Source organism: Lasiodiplodia theobromae (genome assembly GCF_012971845.1).
Source record: "Lasiodiplodia theobromae strain AM2As chromosome Unknown scaffold_72, whole genome shotgun sequence".
NCBI classification, from domain to species: Eukaryota; Fungi; Ascomycota; class Dothideomycetes; order Botryosphaeriales; family Botryosphaeriaceae; genus Lasiodiplodia; species Lasiodiplodia theobromae.
Genome location: NW_023336555.1, coordinates 23,385 through 36,953, shown reverse-complemented (window position 1 = coordinate 36,953; position 13,569 = coordinate 23,385). Strand labels below are relative to the sequence as shown.

Here is a 13,569-nt window from a genome sequence, read left to right as displayed (position 1 = left end):
CGCGTGATGGCGACCCGATCTGGAGACAGTCTCAGGTATGTTGAATTGTTTGGGATTCGCAATCCTACGTCATACCTGTGGCTTGAGTGGTTCCTGTTAGTGGCAAACATGGCCGCATCCGAGCCACATTTCCACAATTGGTATGTGGGGATGTTCGATGCCATCGTTATCGAAAAGATTCAAAATGCGGGCAGACCGGCATCAACAAAGCGATTGGCTGAGATGGCGCCTGTTTGGCCGGAGCGCTCTCCGGTCGCTTTTCCTGCAACGATGCTATCTCGATCCCCTCCCCCGCTTTCGATTAGCTCCGCTATGATAGCATCAATGCCTAGTGCAGATGGGACTTCGCAGCTCAGTAGCCGAGGGGCTTGATTTCGATCTGGTCAAGTCACACCATATGCCCTCGCTTATCGACGCAGGTATACCCAAACATGATTCACAGCTTCACTATCCCTGCTCTTAAGGCATAGGCAGATTGTACACGATACCCTGTTCGAATCGCCTGAGCCGATCTTGATCGAATCAACGATCTGAATGCAAGGGATTGACTATAGGTACGTTGCACGCAAATGAGTGTGACTGCACATCTGACTCGACTGATGAAGGGCATCCCAGGACTGGGTGATGACGTCACTGGTATTAAAATCAGCGACAACTTCATCCATTTAAAAAATGTCACCTAACCAATGAATTTCCGTCTGCATATCCCGTAAACTAGAGAAAGAGAAAAATTCGCAGAATTGCTAAACTCGTCTTTTCACACTAGCTCCTGGTTGCGTTCCAACTTATGAAGATTGATAGAATCCGTACAGCTGGACTGCCATCGTTACCACTAGGTCCAGGCCGAGAGAAATGATACAGTTACGAGCCCTAGATAGAAAATCCGTGGGCTTTCAGGAAATAGATCAGTCCAAAACCGTGATATTTCCCGACAAAGCCGTGCAGTTGATCGGCAAACCAATAGGTGGCGGCGTTCCTCCCATCATTGCAACGCTGCTGTAATTATACGTCGGGCTGAGCATCATGATCTGGCCCACAGTGGTGCCGTACTTTTCGGCGAGATCCTTGTACACTCCGTACGTGAACGAGTATGGCTGAATCACGCACTGGCTCGGGTCGCACTGCGGGATCTTGAGGAACTGGCCGGCTTCGAGGGCGGTAGTAGCGGTCTCATTGTCCTTGGCGTGCTCCATGATCGATTCGGCGGTGATGTTCAGCCGGCGCGCGACGACCTCGTACGTGTCGCCATTGACCGTGTAGTACAGGCGCGGGCCGCCGTAGATGCAGGTCCGCGTCGCGTTGGTCCGCGGCAGCAGGCAGGTTTCGTTGTCCGGCTCGCAGACCTCAGGCGGGATGAGGATTTCCTGCCCGACATTGGGGATGATTTCGACGTCGGCCATGAGGTTGTGGCGGCCGATGTCGCACACGCCGCGGTTGGTGGCATTCGCTATATCGAAGATCGTAGTGCCATACTCAGAAATATAGTAAAGGCCGGTCGTAGTGTTGAGTGCGGTGGTATTGCAGGATGAAGCCGTGGCGGCGAGGTTCGAAAAAGCTACGAGAGCCAGGAGAATATGACAAGACTTGAACATCATCATGAAGTTTTCTCTTTCCAAGAAACAACTTCTAATCACGAAGTTGAGGAAGAAATGGACGAATGGACGGGGATGAGAAATGAGAGAAAGAGAGCTTTTCTCTTCCCAAGAGAAAGTGAATGGTTCTCAGCGGTAAACGAATGCAAGTGCTATGATGGGAGGATAGGTACTGTGGCTTCTGACAACCGACCCCTGATTTATAGACTGCACACCCTTAGGCTCTCCATACGCACTGCTACAATGACGATCTAGGGATTCCGTTCGCGGAGACACTAGCAAACATCCCTGTCTTGTTTGAGGACTTCTAAATTGACACTACTTGCGTAGCCCATGTGCCAATAAACGATCCCCGCACATCTTTCCCCGCTTACGTGGACTTCGCACGCGTCAATCCATATAACTTGCGCATAACGGCGATCTATCGATGAGAACTTAGTGAGCAACCACACCCTTATCGGGCTAAAATCCATGCGCAGCAGGGCTCGGTGATGAGCAAGTTCATGAGGAACTCTGAGCGAGCGCATACACCCAGGCAACGATCGTTAGAATATGATACTTCTCCTAGAGACAGAACGGGTTATAATGTAAATAATTCATGCCCGTGACAGCTTAGCAGTATTGAAAGTATAGAAGTCACACTTTTTTTTTAGAGAATGATACTAGACTCTCCAACCCCGTCTCAGGCACTTCAATGCGGATGAAGCTGTGCTAAGATATCGGGATAGTTGACCAGGACTAGTGGCTGGCCCGATAGTTTTCACTTTTTAATAACTCATCCAGGCATCCCTAGTATGGCCGATCTCTTGTCTGACGTATTCGGATTCGGACCGGGCTGCGAGACCAAATGTCACTTCTAGAGATTTTGCCAATGAAGGCTTTGATTATTCGTTCGAGACGTTCAATAGGTCAGTCCAGATGGAGGCTCTGCACGAGCTCCGAAAACTAGGTTTCTATGACTTCTTGGCAACCTGATCAATGGAAGAAAAGCGAGGTTTGTGGAGATCAAAGGACGAGCGTATGGAGAAGTGCAATGTAGGTGTGGCGCTTGCGCGTCCCGCTCTAGTACCCGCAGCTAAGCTCCGATGTCCGAGTGCAATCCCCGGACATCGACCGGACTTTATTTCCCCCTCTCGATCTATGCGAATTCCGCATCGATCTTGCCCCCCTCCTACTTCGAGATGTTGTAACTGGGCAGCTCTTTGAACTGCTTCGCCCTTTTTATGTGCTTGTTGGTTTTATTTTCTTATTCTTATTCTTGAGCATTTGATGATTCTAAGGGAATTGAAGTACGGGTTCTGCAATAAGCAATCAACAAACATCAAGAAACATATTTTGCTCTATACCAAATATTTATCCAGCTCTATGTCAACTTTTCAATGTGTTGAGGATTGGATTCTTTTCATACGTAGCAAGCTTATCTAAAGTGTCTAAGTTTCGAGAGTTTTTTTTTTTTTTCAAAAAAATAGTCTGCGTATGTAGGAAGGTGTCATATCATGCCCAACTTTACCACATATGTCACGCTAAAAGTAATAAAGACGCTGCAGCAGTTACAACTTACAGTATCCATAGAGAATAGATAACCTAAATATTTTTCCCATCTCATTTTCTATACCTTTAGAGAACGACTCTGGCTGAGGTATACTTTCACGTTGGTCTAGCAATATTTCTACTGTAGTGTCTCTACTTTTTGCACTCTCAAAGTCTGGAGCGACGTATAAGCTCACTATATCGTACCTTGCAGAAAGTTTGCTGGTCAAGTATCTCGGAAGTGGCATTTTGGCGGAAGGCTGTGCGCTAACAGTGAGCGACAACGTTCTCTACGTGGCAACCCTACGATCGAACTCTCTTTCGCCAGTGAAGTCTAAAATAAATCTCTCCATGCCGTGAGCGCTACATCTCCTTCTTAAATCTGTAAATGAACCGAAAGATTCTCCAAACACTCTCTCCGAGCTTCATCCCGTATGGAGCGCTCTCAAGTTGTAGCTACTTCACCACTAGACTGGGGTGTACCAGCAGCGTTGCCCAGCGACTGCTATTCAACAGCTTCCCCACTTACTAATCGTGCTTGAAGTGGGCAGCAAGCTGAGCTACTCTGCGATGATCTCTGCGGCGATGGCTGCCGTCGATCTAGCGGTGTGGAACAGCGTGCGGCCAATTGAATTCTTACGACCCTTATCTTTGGTTCTCGCGACGCATATAGCAGCTTTTTAAAACATCGGGTCTATACACAGAAAGAAGTCCATGCTGCTTGAATGCCGGTTCTCATGAGCATGTCTGGTTATTTGTGACTCGCTACTTGGCCTCGTTACACGGACCATCCCCAAACAGCAGCCTTGATAATCCTCGGAAACAGCGGAATCCATGGTGTTGCGGCCATCCGCCAGAATTCCACCGAATGGCAACTCTCTACGGGCGAAGGATTGCTCACCTGAGCGTTTAGGATCCAAACTCTTCACCGGCGGCTGCGAGCCGCTGCGCTACGGGTCCCGCCGGCTTACAGTGACAGGACTGACAACAGCACAAGCGCCACCTGTCTCGGCAGGGTCCAAGCATTGTTACTCCTCCAGTGGTTGCTACGACAGCACCTCTGCCTACCACACGCCCTCGAATCATCAGTCGGCGCTTGGATCTCGTAATCAAAATATCGGCGCTCCGGTATTGGACGGTCATCTAATCCTTCGCCAGCTTTCCAAGTTGTCTTCCCGAAGAAGTAATTAAGCTGGCTACTGCAGTGTGATGGTCTGTCGTCTCTTGGCATGCCAAAGTTGTGGTTTGTAGCACCTCAGAAGGTTGGACAGAGATCTTCAAGAGGTGGGCACGAATACGAAATAAAGATTTACCGGCTCCATGTCAGTGCGGTACAATGACATGATCAGCGCATAGCCTACGACTGTGTCAGGCGAATGAGATGAGAGCCAGGCAGAAACAAGCAATGTGGACCCTGAATCTCGGCTGCATGAAAGCGTCTCGCCGTGGTTGCGCGAAAGTTTCAGAGGGCCAGTCGGCACGTCGGAGACGGATATAAGGCGGTGGTGATCCAAATGAGCTTGGCCGGGACGAACATGGGTCGCTGCTCCAATGCACAGCACATGCGGGCGGTGAAGGCGTGTCGTTTTAAAGACGCGTGCATGTTAGTGTGGCCGGAGCTTTGTTGCATGGAATCATGTGGCGATGGGGCGCCGTCGTCCTTGTAATTACGAAGTAGCGAAGAGTGATCCGTGAGCGCGACGGCGTCAGAGGAAACGGGCAGCAACGGCAGCTTTCCGCGTCAAATAATGCTTTTTCGACGGCGCGGGCTAAACAAGCTTGGGAAGGATGGTTTGGCTAGGCTGGGGCGCGGCTCGTATTGACATTTGACGCTGGCGGTGCGAGCCGGTAGGCAACGGCGAGGCAGCCAGGCCGGAACGCACGGCATGCAGGCTGCACGCCAAGAGGGCCGCGCGGACGAAAAGGCTTCATCGGGCTGGCAGAGCGCAGTGCTTGATGCGGCCACTTGTTACGCGGTGTCGGCTTGTCGCTTCCGTGATGCCTGGGAGCTGCCACGCTGGGGTGGCGCGAGCGTGAAGTCCGCGGACTGCGCAGCCAATAAACGCACCAGAACGGGGCGCAGCGCTTACGTGCGCCGGCCTCGAGGTGCCGAGGCGTGCGAAAGCCAAGACGAGCCAAGCGCGCGCGAAAAGCTTCGCCTTGTCGGCTCGTCACTGCGAGCGCGGGCAGGGCCGGTGGCTCAGCTGCTTGCGACCGCTGCGAATCGCCGCACGCAGGCGCAGCAGTGGCGCGCTGGGTCACCGGCCGGGAGCTCGTGCAGAGGCAGCGTCAGGTGCACCGCCGACTGTGGCGGGTTCGAGAATCGCTGAGTCTGGTGCTGATCCGCCCTTCTGCTAGTGGATAAATCACAGCCTTGTCGCTCTCACCTACCCTCCCTTGCACCCATAATCTGCTGCTGCCCGCGCCTCCGACGCCTCAGCCCCGACTCCGCGTCTCGCCCTCTCCGCACCTGCAACACTACACCCGTCGCCTTCGACTCACCACTTCTCTCGTGAGTGCGCGCCCAACCGTCGCGATCGCCAATCCAGCTGACAGCGTCATAGACCGGAATTCATCATGTCCAACCAAGGCTACTACGGCGGCCCTCCGCCTCCCCAGCAGGCGTAAGTTTCACTGCGTGCCCGTGGAGCGCTCGTCGTCCTTGCGATTCTGCGAAGCGCCTTGCGACAGGACTTACAGCTAACTTGGGCACAGCTACTACCCTCAGCAGGGCTACCCTCAGGGCCCACCACCCCAGGTAAGAAGATGCACATGTCCGTATCGCTTGCTGCGGCTGCTGATAAGTTTGTAGATGCAATACCCGCAGCAACCTCCTCAGACCGTTATCGTGAAGGAGAAGAAGGACCGTGGCTGCCTGGGTACCTGCTTGGCAGTTCTTTGCTGTTGTTTCGTCTGTGAGGAGGGCTGCGAGTGCTGCGCGGAATGTTGCGAGGTAAGTCACTCCGATAGGCCGATGCACGGCTCTAGCTAACCGCGCCAGTGTGCCGAGGACTGCTGTTAAACGGACGACGACGGCGATGATGGAACGTCTGCTGTGAGATGCATTGGCGTCGCTTGCCTGGACGCTTGCGATAATCCATCCATATTGCCCGAGAACCGGGCCCTGTCGAGGCTGGATTCGATACCCTTAACACTCCACCTTGGGTACCGGTTGGGCGCAAACAGCTGCATGGACACCTGTTTTGGCGTTAGAGGGCCTGTTCCGCGGGTTGCTAGAGCTTTCTTCCTGATCCCGCGTTGCGGAGGACATGGCAATTTCTTTTTATTTGATGACAATCGATTACCCCGTACTCGCGACGATATTGTTTCCACTGGTGTGCTCGTAAACCGTTTTGGCCTGGAAGAACCATGACAATCGTGATGACTGGTCATCGCAGCCATTTGCCCAGACTTCAGAGGTTCAAAGGCGCCCATGCGACCTGATCTGGCTACCGTGCGCGTCCGAACACTTTGCGGGGTGAGGCCGGTGCACTGGAGCTCGTAGACAGCTGCAGTGGGACGCCGGCGTCAAACTAGAGTACCGCCAATGGCAAGGGTCTCATGGACTCGATCTCGCCCAGCGACCGCGAGCCAGGATGCAGTCAACCGGCGTTGTGCACATGAATGTTGCGACAAGGCCTGGAGTGAGTTCGGCAGGGGAAGTCTTGGCGCTGACGATTGGCGGGAGCTCTAGGATAGGTGTTCGTTACGCGCGGCTTCAGCGCAAGCTCCAACAACACCACCGTCCTCCAATTGCCTTTGCCTTCGCCACCTAGAGCTCGACCATGGCTGCCGCCGCGGATAAGAGCTTCCTGGAGGGTGCCACGGGTCGGAACACCCGTGGCATGCTCCGCATCATCATCTTGGCCACCATCGCAGCAGCCGCTGTCTCCAGCCGTCTGTTCAGTGTCATCCGCTTCGAGAGCATTATCCACGAGTGTTTGTCCCCCGGATGCCTCCGCATGTAGCGCTGCTAATTGAATGGCTTGCAGTCGATCCCTGGTTCAACTTCCGCGCCACCAAGTACCTCGTCAAGCATGGCTTCTACAGCTTCTGGGACTGGTTCGACGACAGTACGCCTCACGCCGCACCCCCTCCCCGCTCGCTCGCTCGCGCACACAATTCATACAGACGAGGGCTATGATACTGATATGGGCTTTTTGCAGGGACATGGCATCCATTGGGCCGTGTTACTGGCGGTACCCTCTATCCCGGCCTCATGGTTACTAGCGGTGTCATTTACCACGTCCTCCGCTTCCTGACCATCCCCGTTGACATTCGGAACATTTGCGTGCTCCTCGCGCCCGCTTTCTCGGGCCTGACGGCTCTCGCCACGTACCTCCTCACGTCCGAGATGTCCGAGTCTCCGTCGGCTGGCCTCCTCGCCGCTGCCTTCATTGGCATTTCGCCAGGCTACATTTCTCGTTCGGTCGCTGGAAGTTACGACAACGAGGCAATTGCCATTTTCTTGCTTGTCTTCACCTTTTACCTGTGGATCAAGGCCTTGAAGGTTGGCTCTGCTTTCTGGGGCGCCCTCTGTGCGCTGTTCTATGGCTACATGGTGTCTGCATGGGGTGGATACGTTTTTATTACCAACCTGCTTCCCCTGCACGCCTTTGTGCTCATCTGCATGGGCCGTTACAGCCCACGCCTCTATGTTAGCTACACCACTTGGTATGCGCTGGGTACGCTTGCCAGCATGCAGATTCCTTTCGTCGGATTCTTGCCCATTAGGAGCAGCGAACACATGGCCTCTCTCGGTAAGCAATACTCGAACCCTCTCCTCGACTTTGTTCTAACTCAAATCAGGTGTTTTTGGTCTTCTGCAAATTGTCGGCTTTACCGAATGGGTCAGGACGCAGCTTCCGAGCAAGCAGTTCCAGACTCTCCTCCGCAGCCTGGTTCTGTTGATTTTCGTCGTCGGTTTCGGTGGCCTCGTCCTCCTTACTGTCTCTGGCGTCATTGCTCCCTGGACCGGCCGTTTCTACTCGCTCTGGGACACGGGATACGCCAAGATCCACATTCCCATTATTGCGTCTGTCTCCGAACATCAGCCTACCGCCTGGCCTGCTTTCTTCTTCGACCTGAACATGATGATTTGGCTCTTCCCCGCTGGCGTCTACATGTGCTTCCGCAAGCTCACCGATGAGCAAGTCTTCATTGTCATCTACGCCGTCCTTGCCAGCTACTTCGCCGGCGTCATGGTCCGCCTTATGTTGACTCTTACTCCGGTTGTTTGCGTTGCGGCGGCCATGGCGCTCTCGCACATCCTGGACAACTACCTCGTCGTGCAAACCCCCGCTGCAGTCGTCAACGCTAAGGCCAAGGAGAACGGAGCGAGTGTCGAGGAGGTTGCGTCTTCCATTATTCCGGCTTCGCTGCGTTCCACCCGTGACCCTCTTGTCGGCATTTACTCGTATGCGTCGAAGCTTACTATTGTCGCATCGACCACGATCTACTTGCTCCTTTTCGTCCTGCACTGCACCTGGGTCACGTCTAACGCGTACTCGTCTCCTTCAGTCGTCCTGGCAAGCAGACTGCCCGACGGAAGCCAGCACATCATTGATGATTACCGCGAGGCTTACTACTGGCTTCGTCAGAACACTCCCGAGAATGCCAAGATCATGTCTTGGTGGGACTATGGTTATCAGATCGGTGGCATGGCGGACAGGCCTACGCTTGTTGACAACAACACGTGGAACAACACCCACATTGCCACTGTTGGCAAGGCCATGAGCTCCCGTGAAGAAGTCAGCTATCCCATCATGCGCCAGCACGAGGTCGACTATGTTCTCGTCGTCTTCGGTGGTCTTCTTGGGTACTCCGGCGACGACATTAACAAATTCCTGTGGATGGTCAGGATTGCCGAGGGCATTTGGCCTGACGAGGTCAAGGAGCGCGATTTCTTCACTCCCAGGGGCGAGTACCGCGTCGATGACCAGGCGACTCCTACCATGAGGAACAGCTTGATGTAAGTACAACACCCCCCATGAACATCGTACTTTACTGACAATTTACCAGGTACAAGATGTCTTACTACAACTACAACTCTCTCTTCCCTGCCGGGCAAGCTACTGACCGTGTCCGTGGCGCTCGTCTTCCTGCTGAAGGGCCCCAGCTCAGCACCATCGAAGAGGCATTCACCAGCGAGAACTGGATCATCCGTATCTACAAGGTCAAAGACTTGGATAACCTTGGCCGAGACCATGCTAGCGCCATGGCCTTTGAGAAGGGCAACAAGAAGAAGCGTGCCGCCAAGAAGAAGGGCCCGAAGGTCCTGCGCGTTGAGTAAAACTACGGCTTGGATGCGGGGTCGCCTTTTCTCTCTTATTAGCGGAAAAATGGAAAGAATTTAGATGTGTATATTACGAACGCCAGGAAAGCGAAGGCGTAGGAATACAAAAGTGCATCGCTGCTGGCAGTTGCTCAGGAGCGGGGTGGTGCCTAAATTTCATTCAAGTCCTTAAGCGAGAGCCGCTGGTGCTTGGTGTCACTGCTCGTCCCATGACATCAATGTCGTTTGCCAGAGCCCCAAAATCTTCAACTTCCGCCCATCTGCTGAGTGCCCTCTCCCTTATCGCATTTTACACGCGCTCGCCGTCGACGTTGTTTCGCTACTTCAGTCAAGTACCGCTCCTCCGCGCCTTCTCTGAGCCCTTGCCCGAAGTGCCTACTGAACCGACGGCGTCGCGAGCGACTTCCAATCGTCGCGCCTTCCGACAGAGACTGACATCGATATAGTGGCATCTCGGCGATCCAGCCGCTTCTTTTCGCGGCAGCCGCGGGCGCGATCGCCCACTGAACCCCCCGACCATTCCGCCTCCCACTACTACTACTACTACTACTCCCCCTACGCCTTCGACGACTTCGGCCCGGTTCCAATCCCACCTCACAGTGGCATTGAAGCGCCGTCACCTTACTACGCTCCGTATTGCTATGCTCCTCCTTTTGGGCCTTTCATGTGAGCTTGAGCTCTTAGCTTCACCAAGTACCACACTAACATCTCTGCCAATTCAGACCTCCGCCCCACGGCCCGCCTGAGAGGCCAGAATTGTCTCCAGGGCTAGTGCCTCCTTCACCTGAGCCCATACCTGCTTTTGAACAGCCTCGGGTGGTCGAAGTAGACCATTCTCCTTCACCTGCAGAACAGTCAAAGAAACGGGTGCCAGTGAAGCAAGACGAATCCGAAGACAGAAGCAGGAACGAAAGGCCAGGAGACACACAGCCCAGTCCCTGGGAGGAAAGTCACGCCCTTAAGGAAGATAGTGCCTTAGAAGGTGCGACTCGTCCAAATCTTTTGTCGAACTCTTCTCTTGAGGCTCTCATACCTGGGTTGTCAGTGGACGAGGCCATGAAGCAGGTCACAACGCAGAAGAAGATGGCTTCGCGTTCCCCTTCTCCCCCTTCACCTGGGCTGCCTCCTATCGTGCCCGCCGGCGATTGGAGAGTTGGCCATGCGCACGGATACCCTTACGGTAACCAGCTGATGCCTCCACCACACATGCATCCTCCTGGCTTCTACGGCCCGCCACCGTGGCCACCGCCGCACCCAATGCCACTCGTTGGACCACTGCCACCTGCAGATCGACAACAGCCACACGGCCATCGTCCTCCATCTGCTCCTCTTCCGCCTCCACCACCACCCCGCGAGGTCGTCCGGTCGGAGGAGATCACGATTACTCACACGCCAGACGCACCTCCGGCTACGTCGACAAGCTACTTTGATGACCCGTACAATTCCAAGGCGCCCAACTACAACTCAACTCACAAGCACGTGGCTTTGCAATACCACATCTGCTCAATCTGCCGAAGGCCGCGTTCAACGAGATATCACCGGCAGCATCCTCTAATCCCAGGTCAACAGATCATTCCCGAGCCGTGCCGGAAGTGCCGCTCAGCGATTAGCTCGAGTTCAAGTGAGGACGACGGAAAGGTCATAGTTAACCAACCAGGGAAGCGGGCCGTCAGAGAAAGTGAGAGTGTCCGTATTGTCGCCATGGAAGACAAAGACCTACGCAACCATCGTCGTCCTCGTCGTAGGTGAGTTGGTTTTTGTTCAATATCAGACATTAAGGTTAGTGCTGACGGTGGAGATAGGTCTGGAAGTAGGACGAGAATTGTGGTCCGAGAGTGCCGTTCCAATAGCCCTGCGTCCCCACGAGGCCGTCACGGAAGGATTGATGAACATGAAGTCATCACCATCGAAGAGACCGAGGAACATACACACAGGCCCCATAAAAGGCCTGAAAGCGGCACAAGGATCCATATCAAAAACACTGAGGGAGTCCATGACGTCCGTCAGCAAAGCTCCCCAACTCGCCCCAAAGATGAGGACTCGACCATCATCAGGCGCATGAGAGAGCTTCGTACACATTCTGTCAGCCCTGAGCCGGCATTTATTCACGAGCAGAGGTATTCACGAGTGGTCAAGAATGACCCTCCACCTCCACCGGGTCCAACCCGCAAACCTCCCGTGCACCGCCAGACCAGCGATGCTGAGCGTCGTCTGCGCGAGCATCCTCAGGCCTTCCGTCATGGGGTCATGATTCAAGTTTCCGGCGGAGATCCGCCTCAGGATGCAAAAAGCTCTCGCAGGCCTGCCATTGAGCCACCCCCGCATCCTGAACCGAGGACAAAGCATAAGAAGGATCCTTCTCCTCCGCGGGCATCGCACGGGCAAAGGCGGCATTCGATCGCTTATCCATCGCACGAGCCTGAGCAGCAATACTCCAAGACAAAGCTTCGCAGTATCCTGCGGTCTCAAAGCCGGCCTCGGTCAGGACACTGGTCGCCGTCTCCAGAAAGAGACGTGTATATAGATGATTCTGATGAGGTAGGTGTGGCCCACGGAGGACCACGAGTGTCTTTTGCCCCAGAACCTTCAAGTTCCCGCCGAAAGGCCAACCCACCTCGCCATGAGCGAGAGGGAGACCGAACTCGTCCGGATGGAAAGGGCGCACGAAAGCACCGACCGCATGTTGATGGCCCCACCAGTAGTTCAGAGTCTGTTCCTCACGCTGGTAAGTTTCACCGATATGATTTAAGCTACCACTAGCTGAAGGATAATGCTAAATAGCATCGAAACCTAGGACCTCACCACTTCAAAGACTATGGATACTGGCAAGAGCCACCGCAAACCAGCTTTCAGCCTCGTCAAGACGACGGGATGCACGCGCCAGACCGAAACGCCGCAAGAGGTCGCATCGTTCGTAGGCCTTCTTTCAGCCACGATCACGACGATACCCCGGCTAAGCACCGTGCGCGCCACGTTGATCCTCCTGACCATATCACTTACTACCGGTCGGCCACTCCTCCTAAGGAAGCCCCTCCATCTGGCACAACGACATACACTGATTATGCAGGAACTCACCCCCTTCCGAAGCCACTCGAGGACACCGTACCGTGGTCGCAGAGATCTATAGCTGACAGCAGCAACGTGAGTGGTGGTTCGTACAGAATGGTTGATGTCAGAGATCTCGACGTCATTGACGAGCATGGCCGCATCGTAAGGGTCCGTGAGATAGAAGAGACCCATCACCCGAGGAAGGAAGGTTATCACGGCGGACATAACGGGGGGAGAGGAAGAGATGACTCCGTCGGCCACAGGGCGGTTCAGCATGCTGGCTGGAGAGACGTCTGAATGGCGTGGTGCGAGAGAGTTTGCTCGAGAGGATTCGATGGTGAACAGATTGTTTTGTGCAGAGCGCGCACGTGTCACCTAAAATATCGAGGTGATTCCTGCATAGGCGTTTACGAGAGGTTATCAAAGGTACCGATGCATGAAGTACCAAGAGGCGAGGCTGGATTCTGGATCCCATTCAGCAGAAGTTAGGAGGATCATGCGGTACTAATCTTTATTGATTGTACATGGGCAGTAGTACAATTAGAGCCAGTATGGTAGAAAATTGCATTCTAGAAAGTCAAACACAGAATTGCAGAATCAGTAAAAGATCCCCACTCTAGATGCCAAATGAACTGATCAACGATGAAGGTCAGGTACAAGGTGTCGCAGTTGCAACTTGAAGCAGCCCTGGCCACGTGAAGTGCCTGAACACAAATGATTGAGTGAAACTCCTGTCAATATATTCGAAACCTTTTCTAGCCATTCGAAATGTAGTGAGATGATTTTGCAGGGATAAGTTGAAGTGATGCGAGGTGAGTCCCCTTGGTACGCTAACACCAAAATGGAAGTGGCGCGCCAAGATTGCAGCTTGAGCTCCAGCATTTTCGCGTCGACGCCTACAAGACTTACACGCAGGCATCCACCTCGCCTCCCTCCGCCACCGCCTTCCATACCGTTTGTCCATTGCCTGCAACTCGACGCGCCCGCAGGCAATGAGATCCTCGCCTCACACTTAATCCGAAAATCCACTGCCTCACGGGCCGTCGAAAAGAACATTTCCTCCATCGCCACGCCGGCGCGACACCGTAACATAATCCATCCACC

The 13,569-nt window shown here is 53.9% G+C and overlaps 3 protein-coding genes across 3 annotated transcripts; 2 read left to right on the top strand and 1 right to left on the bottom strand.

Annotated features, from left to right (window-relative positions):
- Positions 1-905: 905 nt before the first annotated feature.
- On the bottom strand, positions 906-1,598 carry LTHEOB_12721 (uncharacterized protein; the record flags this gene model as incomplete). The annotated part of the gene is made up of 1 exon (XM_035509620.1): positions 906-1,598. One exon carries the CDS (start codon positions 1,596-1,598, stop codon positions 906-908), a length of 693 nt encoding a protein of 230 aa, XP_035363889.1.
- Positions 1,599-5,699: 4,101 nt separating this feature from the next.
- On the top strand, positions 5,700-6,144 carry LTHEOB_12720 (uncharacterized protein; the record flags this gene model as incomplete). Its single annotated transcript, XM_035509619.1, has 4 exons — positions 5,700-5,746; positions 5,838-5,880; positions 5,935-6,075; positions 6,124-6,144. 4 exons carry the CDS (start codon positions 5,700-5,702, stop codon positions 6,142-6,144), a joined length of 252 nt encoding a protein of 83 aa, XP_035363888.1.
- Positions 6,145-6,907: 763 nt separating this feature from the next.
- On the top strand, positions 6,908-9,414 carry LTHEOB_12719 (Oligosaccharyl transferase subunit; the record flags this gene model as incomplete). The annotated part of the gene is made up of 5 exons (XM_035509617.1): positions 6,908-7,061; positions 7,115-7,195; positions 7,289-7,882; positions 7,932-9,093; positions 9,144-9,414. The coding sequence occupies 5 exons, from the start codon at positions 6,908-6,910 to the stop codon at positions 9,412-9,414; spliced, it is 2,262 nt and encodes a 753-aa protein (XP_035363887.1).
- Positions 9,415-13,569: the final 4,155 nt, after the last annotated feature.